Source organism: Belonocnema kinseyi, chromosome 8, assembly GCF_010883055.1.
Source record: "Belonocnema kinseyi isolate 2016_QV_RU_SX_M_011 chromosome 8, B_treatae_v1, whole genome shotgun sequence".
NCBI classification, from domain to species: domain Eukaryota; kingdom Metazoa; phylum Arthropoda; class Insecta; order Hymenoptera; family Cynipidae; genus Belonocnema; species Belonocnema kinseyi.
Window position 1 is genome coordinate 113,173,868 of NC_046664.1, and position 17,237 is coordinate 113,191,104.

At 30.3% G+C, this 17,237-nt stretch overlaps 1 protein-coding gene across 1 annotated transcript in view; it reads left to right on the top strand.

The window, feature by feature from the left end:
• LOC117178659 (cytochrome P450 4C1-like) overlaps positions 1-17,237 on the top strand; it is a 166,991-nt gene that overhangs the window by 78,878 nt on the left and 70,876 nt on the right. The window contains exons 11-13 of the mRNA XM_033370083.1: positions 36-272; positions 477-639; positions 1,070-1,249. Coding sequence (XP_033225974.1) covers positions 36-272; positions 477-639; positions 1,070-1,249 — 580 coding nt within the window. The remainder of the gene's footprint in view (positions 1-35; positions 273-476; positions 640-1,069; positions 1,250-17,237) is intronic.

The following is a 17,237-nucleotide window of genomic DNA, read 5'->3' on the forward strand; positions in this document are numbered from 1 at the left end:
AAATATATTAAATAAAAAATTCAAATAATTTGTAGGCAATATCGTATAAGAAGCACGAACATCGTATTTTAGAACAAAGCACTGCAATTACAGAAAGACCGAGGCTTATGTTATTGGAACAATTAATTGATCATGTTGAGAAAACAAACATGAAAATTAACGATGAAGAGATTAGAGATGAAATTTATACTCTCTTCACAGCTGCACAAGATACCACAGCTGTTATCAGTTCATTTACATTGCTGATGTTAGCGATGCATTCAAAAGTACAGGTGATTTAATTTAATTTAAAGATAGTATGGCTCAATACGATGGCAGGGTACAAAAATTGATACCTAACTGTTTATATTAGCAGATTTTTTCTATTATCTTGCAAATAATCTAATAGTTGTTATATTTTCATATTACGTGCATAAGCTATAATCTACCTTGTTTAAATAAAAATCAATGGATAGACCCTATGTTGTATAATTTAGAAAAAAGTACGAAAAGAACTATTTGACGTCCTCGGTGATAAAGATGTGAAAGCAGAACTCCTTCCTGATTTAAGATACCTTGATTTGGTCATTCGGGAAACTTTGCGCCTCTACCCTATTGCCCCATTGATGGTACGAAAAATTACAGGAGACATTAAACTTGGTAATTACTACTTTTGTTTACTGAATTACTCTAATAGCACAGCAAGGTCCAGGCCCCCTTGAGAACGTTGGAGTGATGTTCCAACGGCACCTGAAGAAGACTTGCCTGTATTGTTATTTTTAACAGCTATATTTCCTAAACTCTAATAGATAGGTAAAAATGGATTTAAATTTTTTAGTTCTCAGTATACCAGACATACATTCATATTATAAACTGAGATCGATTTTCAGCTATCGCTCACGGTTCTAGCGATATTTATTGATAATAATAACAATAACGGTGAGTCCTCTTTGAAATGTTCGAACAGGGCCGAACATTTTATACATTCCAGAAACTGTCCGTGCTATTAGGGTAAGAACTGAAAAATTAACAATGTTAAGCTTTCTTTAAACCCGTACTATTATTGATTGGTTAATCTTCATCATTTCAGGTAACGTTTCTCTTCTCGAAGGAATTTCTGTAGTTATGCTGCCTTTCATTACTCATCGAAGTACAAAATTCTGGAAAAATCCTGAAAAGTTTGAGCCGGAGCGATTTTTGAAGGAAAATTCTAAAAATCGTCATTCTTACGCGTACATTCCTTTCAGTGCAGGTTCGAGGAGTTGCATCGGTGAGTTTCTATTGAGTATAAAATTATAGATTCTTGTGACTAAAAAATGTTTAGTAGGTAATGGAACTAAAACCTACATAGAATGAATTAGTTATCGAAAAATTAATTGACTGAGTCAACCATTTTAGAATAGAGTTAAAATTATGTCAGAAATTAGAAGTGTCACCGTTAAAAAATTGTATCAAGTGAGTCTACCAAAAATTTACAACATAATGCAAAACGCAATTGCTCGAAAATCCAGGGGACCCTGTTCCATTGGATTATTTTTATCATAAAATTTTTGTAATATTCGAATTTTAAAATTGAAAGAAGATTGATTATAATAATTTTTCGGATAAAAATGTATGAATTTTTAAAGAAAATATAAATTCACATTCATTTTCGCCTTCAAAGTTATTACCGCCCTCTCGATATGAAAACGTGTGCTGTAACAACAGCAACCAGCTTCTGGTGACGCTAGAGGCAAGAATTTACAGTTATTGAATGATCAGTGTTTTCTCTATTCTATATTAAATTCTCTTGCAATATTGAAATTCAGATTTAAAAATCGCGTCAACTCAATCCAATCTAATTCAATAAAAGATCAGCGAGTTCCGGTACAACGGCAAATGGGAGGACATTCGCTCCTAGATTGTGTTTGAATAATTCTATTACTATTCTTTATTTCTTCAACAACATCTGCGATTTCTTCCTGAAAAGCATACATTAAAAAAAGGATGACCTCTCTTAGACTAACAGACTACAGTTAAGTAAAGTTTCGGCAACTTATTTTTCCTGCGTACTTTTTTCCATAAAGGCGCATTTTAACTGCAGCTCCCTTAATTTTATGGTATATGTGATAGAGTGGCTCATAAAGATTGGCTTTTTTTAGGGACCAACTCCAAAATGCTTTTATTTGGAGAAAAACCAACTAAATTTTTTCAAATTTTGCTGGAAAAGAACAAATATGCTCTCAAGCTTAAACCATCTCCCAATAACGTACATAAAAAAATCGCATTTTATATGTTACATTAAATCTAGCCGTGTGAATTTTGTCGGATCGAATATGGTATGTTCGTTTTGAAATGCGTTTGTTTACGAATCGGTTTATTCAATTGAATCGACCCACAGATTGAATGTAGAAAAACAGACATTTGATGCGTGCCACGGTAATATCTCGACATTCGATCAACGGGCCGATCGAACCGATTAAACCGATCAAAACCCGATCTTCGACGCGTGCTTTCATCGGATCGATCTGTTCGATTCGATGAGCATCGGTCAGTCGCTCGAATGTCGAAAAGCCGACACTCATTACTAACTTCGAATCGGTTTTTCGATTCGATTAGCCCAGATGTCAGAAAATCTGATATTTGATGTGTCTCAGATTTAATCGGTTTTTTTTTAATTTCTTTCAATTTAGTGACCATAGTCCATCAATATACCGAAATAAGTCGTTATACTTTATAAATTAATTATTCAAAAATCAAAATGTGAGAATAGATTGAAAAATCATGAAACGAGATTTCTCTTTAATTGGATAACTTTTGTAGTTCAGAGAAATTTATGTACGGCTACACAATGAAGATTTTAAAAATCTTGAATGAATTAATATTCTTTGAATTTTTGTAACTATTATTTTGACAAGTGACTGAAACTTAATAAAACAAAAGTTCTAACAATAACTGATCAATAATTCTTTTTTATATATTTTTTAATATTAGTATTATTTATTAATTTTTATATTAATGAGAGCGCATTCATAAAGTAGTGTAAAATTAGATGTAAAAGTAAACTTGTTACTCATTCAGTTAGAAATTTTCAACGAAAGTAAATTAGTAACAATGCTACTGAGAACAAGTAATTTTTTTTAATAATGACCAGTAGAAGTACTTACAAAGTCAATTAGAATGACTTGCAATATTTGAGTAGTGGAATTTTAAAACAAAACCAACGCCAAGTTTTTAACAAGTGTTGTTTTCTCGAAAAAAATAGTATTTCAAATCTAATAAATGATAAGTATAAATTAAAATAAATATTAAAATAGCTACATCGGTCCTCATGCTATTTTAACTCCCGTATGCGTCTTGTTTAATTCTTTTGCATATTTACAGTTTATCTGCGTCTAGTCGTCCCGAATTTCGTGATAAATACCACTTATTTCATCTTGGGCTAGTCATTCCGAATTTGGGGACGACTAGCCGAAAATCAAGACAAATGCTAGTCATCCCGAAATCTCGTGTAGAAATTCAAATGGAGAACTAGTCTGGGTCCCGAACAGTTGAGCCCACTTAAAGTCAGGGGGTAGTCGGGTCATCTGACTAGCCCCCGACCAGTAGCACCACGGTAAATTAGTCGGGGGCTAGTCAAGTGACCTGACTTATCCTAATCGGGACCTGATCGGGTACTAGTAGGGGTCATATGATAATACAATTGTTCCGTAGTAATTACATTGTAAACAATTTTAATAGGGATCATATCCTACGCTTAAGGAGGTACTATCGCTACTGCCGAGATCAGTCGACTATATAGTCGTAATACCTGCACTCTTATGACTTACTGAGTTGAAATCTGGCAACATTGTGGCTAACTGAGATCTACATTGATCACGCCTCGCGATGTTGCTAGATTGCGATAATCAATGTTCAGAAGCGCAAGTTTCGTGATTAATTTTTTTAAAACGTTATTAACTTATTTGTAGAGTACCCTAGACCTCTGAGATTTTAACTGAGTACTTTTGGTGATCATAATAAGATACCATGAAAGTTTGGTTGGAATGGTAATGAAAATTCTTGTAGCGATGGTACTTCCTTAAAAATGCATAAATTTATGTAACTAAAATTCCCCCAAATTTGTGGAATATTAATTTTTGAAAAACTACTTCAGCTGGAACGCAGCAATGGAAGAGCTTCGCTCTGAAGGAACCACCATGTTGGTCACGGTAGTCTCTGATCCAGGTAAATATGCTTTGTTACGTGTGGACTGCTGTCTTAAACACTCGACGCGTCATTTCTGTTGCGCGAGAGGCGGCACGTCGCGCCCTTGCGGATTTTCTTTAAAGCTACCAATCCAGAACCACAAGACTAAAATAAAGGTGATAGCGAAATCTGAACTGTACCGTGCAAAATAGTTTACTACTAGTATACTACTCTTCACTGATTAATCAAAAACTTTTTCTCTTTGCAATTTCAACTACCTGAAGGATTAGACTTTATTTACACATGACAAACCTTTCAGATCGATTTAAAAATAAGCATCTATACAAATTTAGAGTCTTATGACTTCCATCGGGCACTTTTCTCCTACATCTATATGTATCTTTTCCAATATGGATTTTCTTAAAATTCCATACAAAAGTGTTTACAAATGTTCCTAGAAATTCGAAATTTTCTAAAAAATACTACAGAAAAATAAGATTACGCCTTTTGTTAGATTTTGATCGTTGTTTTTATAAAAAATTGATTTTCATACAAAATTATTAACTCGATAATTATTTATTAACAATTTTTAAGCTGACTTTAACATTAATAAATCTTTTCTCCAAAAAACTGTGTAAAATTATTCAAAATATAGTGCAAGTTTATCGAATATTTTAGGGCAAAATATCTTCCTGACCATACAGAAACAGTGAAATATTTTGAGAAAATTTATCTGATCTACGCGGCAAATTAAACATTAGTTTTGGAACGATTCCCTAAATTTAGTGAGAATCACTAAATTCCCCAAATTCTAAGGAATATCCCAAAACTTTCGTATAAGTTACCCTAAGTTTAGAAAAATTTCCCCAAAAATTGTAGGTATTATCTAATTTCCTAAATTTTAGGGAATGTTCCGCAAATTTTTTAGTAAGTTATAAGAAATTGTGGGAAAATTTCCCCAAATCTTGGGGAAAGTAATTTTCCCTAACGATAGTGTAGATTTTCCCCCAATAAATAGTGGGGAAAATTCCCGAAATTTTTCACAGTATAGTTTTTAAAAATATTTCCAAAAACAGAGTATTTACATCAACTGTGTTGTACTTTGCTACAGTTCCTTGTATATTGTGTAAATATATCTGAAGAAACAACACTCGCAAAGTAGAATACAGTCGATATATACTTGGTCTTTGGAAATCATCGTGAAGACTATTTTCTTCGGGAGAATCTATTTACTATTTTTAAAGAATTTATTACATAGGTAATAAATGAAAACTTCTTTGAAAAAAATACATTTTAAATACGTAAGTCGTGTTTGAACTTACAAACTTTTTCATATGGAGGCGAAAAAATGGTAAGATGAGGCTATTCTGAAAACTGATGAATTAAAATAATTATTGTCAAATATATTCTTAGTGTTTCAGAATAAAAAAAATCATTATGCTTTTTTAGATATTACCTCATTTGATAAGACCTCGCCGAAAACTCAAACATAAGAATAATCCGACCAGGGCCCCACTAGCTCCCGAGCAGAGCCTGAAGATTACCCGCACGAAAATTTGTGAACGAAAAGGCCGGACCAGCCCCAGACCAACCACCGACCAGGCCCCGACTGAAATTTTGACAACAAACAGCCCAACTAATCCCCGACTGGGTACTTTGTCAAAATTCATACCCCGACTAGTCCCCGATTAGTGGCCAACTTATAATAGGGCCAAATGGGGTTATTTCCACACGGGATTCGGGACGTCTAGTATATTTTTACCATTTGGCTAGTCGTCCCGAAAATGATGCATTTATGAAATTTATCCTTTTAACTAAACAAAAATTACCAAAAATGTTAGTCATCCCGAAATTCGGGAAAACTAACCTATTTTCACCATTTGGCAAATCGTCCTAAAAAAATGCTAATAGTGTAATTATGGTTTATAAAATAAAGTGATCTTCAGTCCTCGAGCCTCGCACTATTTTTCAGTCTTATCTTCTTTAAAATTGTATTTTAATATGATAGAAAACACTAATGCCTATTTCAAATTTAATCATTTAAATTTCGAAACATACAGACAAATCATTGATATTCTATTTTCTAAACTAGCATCATTAAGGCCATGTGAGCGTAGCCTCAAACATGATGAAAAAAGCAAAAAGAAAATTTTACATAATAACTTTTTTCATTATTCTTAAAATTTAAGACGACAAAAACATTTCTTAGTTCTTCATATTTTGTTTCTCGCATTTTCAACTTGACATCGCGTTTCATGCGAAAGAAAGTTGGTTTCGAAAAAAGATGTCAAAAGAATGTGTGAGGTTATACTCACAGGTCCTTAAAGTAAACAGTGATTATTTTGATTTAAATTTCTTTACGAATTAGGTATTTTCACTACAATCATCCGCTAACTTCACTTCGTTAAAAACTGAGGGGAAAACAATGGTTCAAATGCATGGAACAAAACTTTATTTCTTTGATATCTTTGTAATTAATAATAATTATTATCATTTTATTATTTCATTAAATAGTAACTAAAAAATAAAATATATTTTTCAAATAAAGTTATATAAAACAAAATCTGCCCGCTGAGCGGGCACATTCTCCTCGCGAGCTGCGCGCGGCTCGCAAGTTTGAGGGCGCCTAGAACGGGCGAATGATGGTTCTTGCGCTTTGAGCTCGATAACGTATTTACCTCGCGCTATGCGCTTGATCTTTGTGCCTAGACTTTTCAAAACTAAAGGTGAAACCATCGACAACAGTAATTTGATGATTGTGAATTCTCTTTTGTTAATAATCCTTCGAACCGAATGGGGACCCAATGGGTTCTTTACGGGTACTTTGTAGAGGCTCCATTCGGTTCCTTCGGTCTGCCAGGGTAATGTCGAAATGTCTGCGAAGAATGTTAAAATTCAAACTGGTAAACCACCTGAGAAACCCGGACTTGTCTCATTTTTTCAGAAGTTCGTTTTACGTAGCATCCGCAAAAGCGCTGGGTCTCAAAACTCCTCGAAGAGTATGTTTGAGTGACCTGACGAATGGTCTGGAGTACTAGGATTCTCGTGATTCTCATAATTATGACGTTTAGATACCTCCGGATGGTTAATGTCGAAATGTCTCTGAAGAATGTTAAAATTGGACCTGGTAAACCACCTGGGGAAACCCGGACTTTTGTCGTTTTTTAAGAAGCTCGTTTTAGCATCCGCATAAACGCTGGGTCTCAAAACTCCTCGAAGAGTGTGTTTGAGTAACCTGGTGAATGCTCTGGAGTAGTACGGTTGTCGTGGTTCTCATAATTATGCCCTTTAGATAATTCCGGAAGGTTAATGTCCAAATGTCTCCAAACAATGTTAGAACTCGATCTAGTAAGCCACCTAAATTCTACAAATCCTCGGCTTTATACTTTTCCCCCTTATTCATGATTTTGTTCTTAATCTAGATAATGGCAACGAAAATAACGAAAGTTTCGTTTTACGGTAACGTAACGTAACAAAAAGGAATGTTTTATTTTGTTTCGTTCCGATCGGATCCCTGCGGAAAATCCAAACCGTATGTGTAAAGTTTAAATCATAAAGAAAACATTGGAAATGAGAAAATTCAGTTTATAGAAAAACGACAAAAGTTGCAATAAAATGTTTAATAACAAACTTTTCTTTAAAGAATGCTCATTTTTGTAACGGTCCTGGCGGACTGAAGGAACCGAATGGAGCCTCTACAAAGTACCCGTAAAGACCCCATGGGGTCCCCATTCGGTTCCTTTTTTAAAAACTTACAAAAACAGCAACGTCAACTTTTAAACTGTTGAAATTCGGATTCTACGTTAAATTTTCTATTAGGAACTCATGGAGTAATCGCATTATTAACTGCTACTAAAAGAAGATGCACATAAAGGCGCCTTCGACCCACCCAGCAATAAGCGTTGAATTAAAAAAAAATTAAGAATTTGTATTCCCATGAATACGCGATTTTTCCTCCGTCTAAAAATCCCTCAACGGGAACAGAAAAAGTGCAAATCCCATTCCTCTCATCGACTTAATAAAATTTAACCAAATCATTTATTTAACCCATTTTTCATCGTTAAATCTTTTTATAACTCATAAATTCGAAAAATATTCAAATTTATATTTATTTATATTGTAATAATTTACTTAAACGTATTAAAAAATGCACCAAAAAAATGTATTCAAATGTGTGTATTTAAATAATTTTAACTCTAGAGAGGCAGACTTGAATTGGTTAGAATTAAAATTTCAGAACTTATATTTCGCATGAAGGAATTAAAGCAACTTGTTACACATATTTTGTGAACTAATTAGAAGGAATTAAATATATTTAAAACACGTTCTCTTTGGGAGAATAGAAAACCGTGTGGCGGTCGCTATAGAAATACAAGTGAATAAGTTTCGAAGGTATCTTATTCTTATGGTGGCATTTTGGACAGATGGGAAATTCCGCATTCAAAATAATAGAATAATCTTCACTTTTGCGCTGAAATATGAAAATATTAATTTTTCTTTATTCTACGTTTATTACCGGGCATGTTAATGACAGGTATTCTATTTTTTAAAGTTTTTAACGCTGCAAGAAAATGTACTACAATTACTCCGTGAGTTTCTAATGCAAATTTTAACGCAGAATCCAAAATTTAACAGTTTAAAAGTTGATTTTGCTGTTTTTTTTTTTTTAGTTTTTTAAAAAGGAACCGAATGGGGACCCAATGGGATCTTTGCGGATACTTTGTAGAGGCTGCATCCGGTTCCTTCGGTCCGCGAGGGTTACTTTGAATTTTCATCTAACTAGAGAAGTGAATTATAGGTTATAATAACTTAAAAGATAAGTTTTATTAGTCTTAAGGGCTAGCTCTACGATGGCCACGTTACCAAACCAGTCCTCGGTTAGGAAAATGTTTTGGTGTTCACCACCCGGTAACAAGCGTTGAATTAAGAAAAATTAAGAATTTGTGTTCCTATAAATACGCAATTTTTCCTCCGTCTACAAATCCCCCAATGGTAACAGAAAAAGTGCAAATCCTATTCCTCTCAATCGACTTAGTAATATTTAAGGAAAGCATTTATTTAACCTGGTTTTCATTACTCAATCTTTTTATAACTTATAAATTCGAAAAATATTAAAATTTATATTTATTTATATTTTAATAATTTATTTAAACGTCTTAAAAAATGCAACAAAGAAATCTATGTAAATGTGTGAATTTAAATAATTTTAACTCTAGAGAGGCAGAGTTGAATTGGTGAGAATTAAAATTTCAAAATTTACATTCCACATGAAGGAATTAAAACAACAATCCTCGGCTTTATACTTTTCCCCCTTATTCATGATTTTGTTCTTAATCTAGATAATGGCAACGAAAATAACGAAAGTTTCGTTTTACGGTAACGTAACCAAAAGGAATGTATTATTTTGTTTCGTTCCGATCGGATCCCTGCGGAAAATCCAAACCGTATGTGTAAAGTTTAAATCTTAAAGAAAACATTGAAAATGAGGAAATTCAGTTTATAGAAAAACGACAAAAGTTGCAAAAAAATGTTTAATAACAAACTTTTTTTAAAAGAATGCTCATTTTTGTAACGGTCCTGGCGGACTAAAGGAACCGAATGGAGCCTTTACGAAGTACCCATAAAGACCTCATTGAGTCCCCATTCGGTTTTTATAACTTATAAATTCGAAAAATTTATATTTATTTATATTTTAATAATTTATTTAAACGTCTTAAAAAATGCAACAAAGAAATCTATGTAAATGTGTGAATTTAAATAATTTTAACTCTAGAGAGGCAGACCGGTACAATTAGAAGGAATTAAATATGTTGAAAACACGTTCTCTTTGGGAGAATCGAAAACTGTGTGGCGGTCGCTATGGAAATAGAAGTGAATAAGTTTAGGAGGTATCTTATTCTTCTTGTGGCATTTTAGACAGATGGAAAAATCGCGCATTCAAAATATTAGAATAATCTTCACTTTTGCGCTGAAATCTGAAAATATTATTTTTTCTCTATTCTACGCTTATTACCGGGCATGTCCAAGGACAATGATATATCGCTCTCAAAATTTGGGATATAGAAAATGAGACAATAAATTGCGTTTGAATATTTACTTTCAGTAATAAGTGTGAAAAAAATTATCTGAGTAAAAATAAGTGGGTAAAATTATTTTCATGTTTTTTTTTGGTGTTCTCTACGTCCACATGGATTGAGATATCGTGTTTAAAATTTGACAGATAAAATAAAAAGCACTAAAGAACGTTTGTATTCATCAATATGTTTATAATTTCAAAGAAAGTTTATTTATAAATTGATGAAATAGGATATTACCATTCGAGTTGTAGCACTGTGAAGCTCTTTTTAGTTCGATGCATTTCAGATTTTTTTATTCCCGTATGTTGAGCACTGGCACAAATGTATGACTAAATCGTCTAAACGTTCTAAAAAATTAACATAAAAAATAACTTTTGCAAATTCGTTGCAAATCAACAAATAAGTATCTGCGCACCCATAACCTGTCATTATTTTCCGAGAATTTTTAGCGATTTCTAGCGGAGAAAAAAAGAAACTTCCAACGTCGATAAGGTCGATGTGACATGGCAAAGTACGCTTATGAAATTTTTGTGTAGAAATATTTCCATTTTTGTTGCCCTCACGACGTCCACACGGATGGATCTATCGTCTTCAGGATTTTGAAACTTATACAAAAAGGACTAAGGAACGTTTTTATATATAAAAATGTTTATAATTAAGAAAAAAGTTTTCTGGCGAAAAACTATAGTGATAGCACGGACATAGGAAACACGGGACTAGGCATGCTATCCGAACGTGGACGAGCGGGGTTGAGTTCACGGGAATGGGGAGAATTCCATGAGTCGCGAGGGCCACCATCTTACGATGTGCCACCTGATTATGTGCACGAGCGTTTTGGGCCGACAAACTGTGAAAGAAAATTTTAACATGTGAGCGCTGCCATGTTTGTCGCGAGACATAAAAAGATGACAGACCTTCCCCCTCATTGCATCAGCCCCGCAATAGCATGCCTAGACCCGTGTTTCCTATGTCCATGAAGGATAGGAAAAAAACTTTGAACGTCGATAAAGTAGATGCCTCCATTTAAAAACAAAATTTCCGTCAACCTCAATTCAGTGGCGTATCTAGAAAATAAAGTCCCTTCCCACGAATATTTATTTATGAGGTTCCTTTCATCAATTCGTTTGTTCTTGTAAGTAAGCAATCACCTCAATTAAAAAATTATTGGATATCTCCCCTTTATTGGCATTTCCTTTTGATTTTATTGAAATAAATACAATTTATCGGTTATGTGCTCCAGTTCATTTCGAGGTTATGTCAGTGATTAAGAGTTTTTTAAATCGATTTTTAGACGTTATTTCAGGCCTTAGAAGTAACGAAAGTATTTTAAATAATAAACATATTGTACAGAGTGTGCAAATGGTTATCCCGGGATGAATTTCATGGACTACACGCTGGATCGTTCGCGAAGAGCAATGTGGAGACTGCCCTTTGCTAAAAACACGTATGTCAAAAAAGCTGGCGGTTATGTACCTGAAAGTTTCTGTGATCTAAGAGACCTTATTTACAGCGTTTATAAGCAGCTCGTGAAGGTCAGCCCCATCATTTCTCAAATTTATCAACCGGAAGTCCCTACTCCAACCGGACCACTGGATTACAACTGGGCTAGGGTAAGATTGATTGTTGTATTATTGTACAGGCCTCAGATTCACTAAACTATTGACAAAATTTCACACTTTTTTAAAAGAAATTACACTATTTTAATATGTACCATTTGGAAAAATATCACATAAAGTACACTATTTTCTCATAATTAACCGCTAATTTCAAATTTAAAAAGAAATGAATATTGATGTAAAAAAACACCAGTTTTCAATCAAGAAGATTAATTTTTCAATAAAATGGATCAATTCTTAATGAAAAACAAAATCTTAATCAAATAGTAAAAGTTTCAAACAAAAAGATTAATTTTATATTAGAGAAGACGAACTTTCAAGAAAATACATACGTTTTAAACTTTTAAACCATAAATGTAGAGGGTGGCTGCTGGACCTATAAATGACAGTGAATTTATTTTTTTACTGGGAATTTTACAAATGGTTAGAAGAAAAATCTATTCAAGTTCTATTTCCAAACTTTTTAAAATTACTAGTTGAATTGTTATATTTTTCAATTATGACATTTAGTTTACAATACGTAATTAGAAAATCTTGTACTTCTAATTCTTGAGAAAACTCGTTGTTAGTTTATCAAATTTAAATGTAAATATTTTCAAAATAAAACAATAAGTGATTTGTGAAAATGATTCTAAATCCGTTTAAAATTAGCAATTTCCAGATTTTACGGTTAAAAATTAAACCTATTCATTTCGAAAATCTTAGTCATTAAAAAAATGGAAACATCCCATTCAAATTTTACATACTAATTTTAACTTAAACATAACTTCATAATAATTTATTTGTAATTAAAGATTTGTACTAAATTTAAAATACTTTTTCAGCCTAGAATATTTAATTTACAATTCATTCAATTTTAAATTTTTTAATTGAGAACAAAAAATAATTATTTAATATTTAGCAATATATGAGTATTTATTTATGACAAATGAATTAAAACCAATTGTTAAAAATTAAACAATTTGAAACTAAACTCTTTGAGAAAGAAAGCCTTAAATAGTTAAAATTTCGAAGAGCTTTTAAATTTTACACGTTTCAATTTTGATTGTTATTTTTTTAATGTTTCATTTTTAAGTGAATTTTTTATTTTTTAGTGCATAAATAGCAATTTTATACTTATTATTAGTAGGAAAAATTGTGTAATTTTAAGAGGTATTTAAAAGTTTTGAGGATATTCAAAGCTAATTAAAAACTTGGAATAATTTCACATAATTTAAACAAAGTTTGTACCGACAAGATTCTGCTATTCGTACCAATTTCGGTGGAAATAGCCACATCATAATTTAAAACAAATTCTAGATTTTTTCAGATTTATAAAAAAAATTAATAACTTTTCAAGAATTGTGAAAAGCTTCAAAAGAATAAAAACATTTTCATAAGATTCCTATAAAAATTGGAAACAATTTAAAACAACTGATAGATTTGTCAATATTTTTAAAGGAAGTTTTTAAGCTTTTTAATGATATTTTTAGTTTAAAGGAATTTAATTTCTCAATTTCTAACGTTTCTAACAAAAAATTGTTAAAAATAATACAATTTTGAAAATTTTCAGGTTTATTGATTCTTTATTTTAGAATATTTAAAATTATGACGTGGATTTATAGTTTTAGAATTAAATCAGAATCTTTTAACCCATTCATTAAAAAAATTTTTAATTCTTGCAGTTTATCTAAATGTTTAATTGAAATGTGTTAGTACCTTTCATTTTTTACGTATACATTATTGAGCGATTAAATACAACATTTTTGAATAAAATAAACTTTTAATCTTTAATTTTAAAACTTTAAAATTCAAGAGTTCCATTCTGAGTGCTTTAATTTGTAAATTATTTTCTATTACTAAAAATGTAAAAAGTTTAGCTTACGAGTTTGAATTTTTTCATTTTATTGAGCGTGAAAAATGTTTGTGAACCGAAAAATAAAACGCGGGAAGTGACCGGGAATTTTTTTCCAGTTGAATATATGTAATTTTAGTTGAAAATGCAGCTGCTTGGTTGAGAATTAATTTATAAAGTGAAAATTCACCTCTCATGTTTTTAGTTGAACATTTAATCTTTGTTAGCTTAAAATTCCATGATTTAGTTGATAATTTATCTTTATTAATTAAAAACTCGACTATTTCATTAGAAATTCACGCATTTTGTTAAAAAATCCATATTTTTGTAGAAAATCATCTTTTTCTTTGAAATTTAATTTCTTCGTTAAAAAATTCCTCATTCGTTTACAAATTAAGTATGCTGTCCAAATATTTATCATTTCAGTAAAAAAACATCTTTCAGGTTGGGAATGAAATTAAATGGTTGAAAATTAAGCTCCTTTGTTTTTCAATAAAATGAAAAGAAATTTTTTTGCCGAAACTGGAACTATTTTTTTGAATTTTTTTTTCTTTTTTTATTAAACGTTTTTTTTAACTGAGAAGGTAACTATTATTCTAGTTGAATATTCCATCATTTTAATTAAAAATTCATCTTTTTGCTTGACCATTTATTTTTTGGCAACAAATCTAATTATTCGTAAGGGCCAGCTGTGCTATTGAATTTCAACCATTTCAGGGCGGTTGCATTCCCAATAAAATGAATCGCTCCGATACTACCAGACTTACTTGCTGTCAAATTATAGGGAATTATCACTGTTGAGAAGTAAAGAGTTACAGACATTGCAGATCGGGACAGTTTTTCTAAGGGCCCTTCTGGGAGCAGAAAGATTGAAAAAGATAGAAGTTGAGGTATAGGAGGAGATAGAACTATTCTGTCTCTTTAGATGAGTCCCTTAGCATTTTTAAAAGGCTATATTATCTATCCATAATTTCAATAAATAACAAAACAGCACAGAAAAAATAGCAAAATTAATTAATTTTTAACTAAAATTATAAATATTCAACTGGAATAGCTGAATTTTAAACCATGAAAATCAACCAAAAATTGAATAATTAGATTTGCAGCCAAAAAATAAATGTTCAAGCAAAGAGATGAATTTATAATTAAAATGATAAAATATTCAACTAGAATAATAGTTACCTTATCAGTTTAGAAAAATTTTAATCCAAAAAGAAAAAAAGATTTTTTTAAATAGTTTCGGTTTCGGCAAAAAAATTTCTGTCCATTTAGAGAAAAAACAAGTTTTCAGTTGAATAGCGATTTTTCAACATAAGAAATTAATTTTTCATTAAAATGATAAATTTTGAATAATTAAAATCATTTTTAACAAAAAAGCTTAATTTTCAACCATTTAATTTCATTTCCAACCAGAAAGATAATTTGTAAATGAGAAAAAGAATTTTTTAACAAAGAGATTAACTTTCAGAGAAAAAGACGATTTTCTACAAAAATATCGATTTTTTAACAAAACGCGTGAATTTCTAATTGAATAGTCGAGTTTGTAATATACAAAGACAAATTTTTATATTATATAAATTAATTTTCAATCAAGCAGCCGCATTTTCAACTAACATTAGGAATCTTCAACTGGAAAAAAAATCCCGGTCACTTCCGGGTGTTTTTTTTTGGTCCGCAAACATTTTTCACGCTAAATAAAATGAAAAAATTCAAACTCGTAAGCTAAACTTTTTACATTTGTAGTAATAGAAAATAATCTACTAATTAAAGCACTCAGAATGGAACTCTTGCATTTTAAACTTTTAAAATTGAAGATTAAAATTTTTTTTTATTCAAAAATGTTGTATTTAATCGCTCAATAATGTATACGTAAAAACCAAAGGTACTAACACATTTCAATTAAACATTTAGATAAACTGCAAGAATTTTACAATTTTTAAAATGAATGAGTTAAAAGATTCAGATTTAATTCTAAAATTATAAATCCACGTTATAATTTTGAATATTCTAGAACAAAGAATTAATAAACATTAACATTTTCAAAATTGTATTATTTTGAACAATTTTTTGCTAGAAAAGTTAGAAATTAAAAAATTAAATTCTTTTAATATCATTGAAAAGCTTTAAAATTTTCTTTCAAACTGTTGACAAATCTATCAGTTGTTTTAAACTTATTCAACATTCTAATTATTTTTGAAATTTGTCAAGAACTTCTAAATATCTTTTGAAATAAACAGAGTTTTTTTTTAATTTAAAGAAAATCCCGTAAATTAAAAAAAAAAATGTTTCAAAACCTTTCAGATTTATTTTTAAAAATGTTGGAAATCTTTTTAAATCTTTTTGAATAATTTTTTAAAATAACATTCTAAAATGAAAAATTGTTTCCAATTTTTCTAGGAATCTTATGAAAATTTTTTTTATTCTTTTGAAGCCTTTCACAATTCTTAAAAAGTTTCTAATTTTTTTATAAATTTTCAAAAATCTACAGTTTGATTTAAATTATAATGTGGCTATTTGCAACGAAATTGGTATGAATAGCAGAATTTTGACGATACAAACTTTGTTTGAATTATGTGAAATTATTTCAAGTTTTTAATTAGCTTTGAATCTCCATAAAACTTCTAAATACCTCTCAAAATTACTCAATTTTTTTTCTAATAATAAGTGTTAAATTGCTATTTAAGCAGTAAAAATTAACAATTTCACTTAAAAATTAAACATTTAAAAAAATAACAATAAAAATTGAAACTTGTAAAATTTAAAAGCTCCTCGAAATTTTAACGTTTTAAGGCTTTCTTTCTCAAACAGTTCAGTTTCAAATTATTTAATTTTTAACACTTGGTTTTAATTTATTCGTCATAAATTAATACCCAAATATTGATAAGTATTCAATAATTATTTTTTGTTCTTAATTAAAAAATTTTAAATTGAATGGATTGAAAATTAAATATTCTAGACTGGAAGAATATTTTTAATTTATTAAAAGCCTTTAATTAAAAATAAATTATTATGAAGTTATGTTTAAGTTAAAATTAGTTCGTAAAATTTGAATGGCATATCTCCATTTTTTTAATGACTCAGACTTTCAAAATCAATAGGTTTAATTTTTAACCCTGAAATCTAGAAATTCATAAATTTGAACGGATTTAGAATCGTTTTGACAAATCAATTATTGTTGCGTTTCAAAAATATTTACATTTGCATTTGATAAATTAACAACGGGTTTCCTCAGAAATTTGCAATTCGAACGCTTTTAATTTTCAATTATTCAAGTTTTTAAGATTGCATTCTAGAATTCTTTATATGAAAATAAAAATATAAATTGGACAATTTTTAAAGTAGAAGATTTTCGAATAACGCATTATAAACAAAATGATGTCAGAATTGAAAAATATAACAATTCAATTAATAATGTGTAAAACTTTGGAAATTGAACTTCGACAGATTAGCAGTTAATTGTAAAAAATAGTGTTATTAGTCTGATATTTTTCCAAATAGTGCTAAATTAGTTTTATTTTTTTTTTAAACTGGGAAATAGTGTAAATGCTTCTGGTAGGTCTGAGG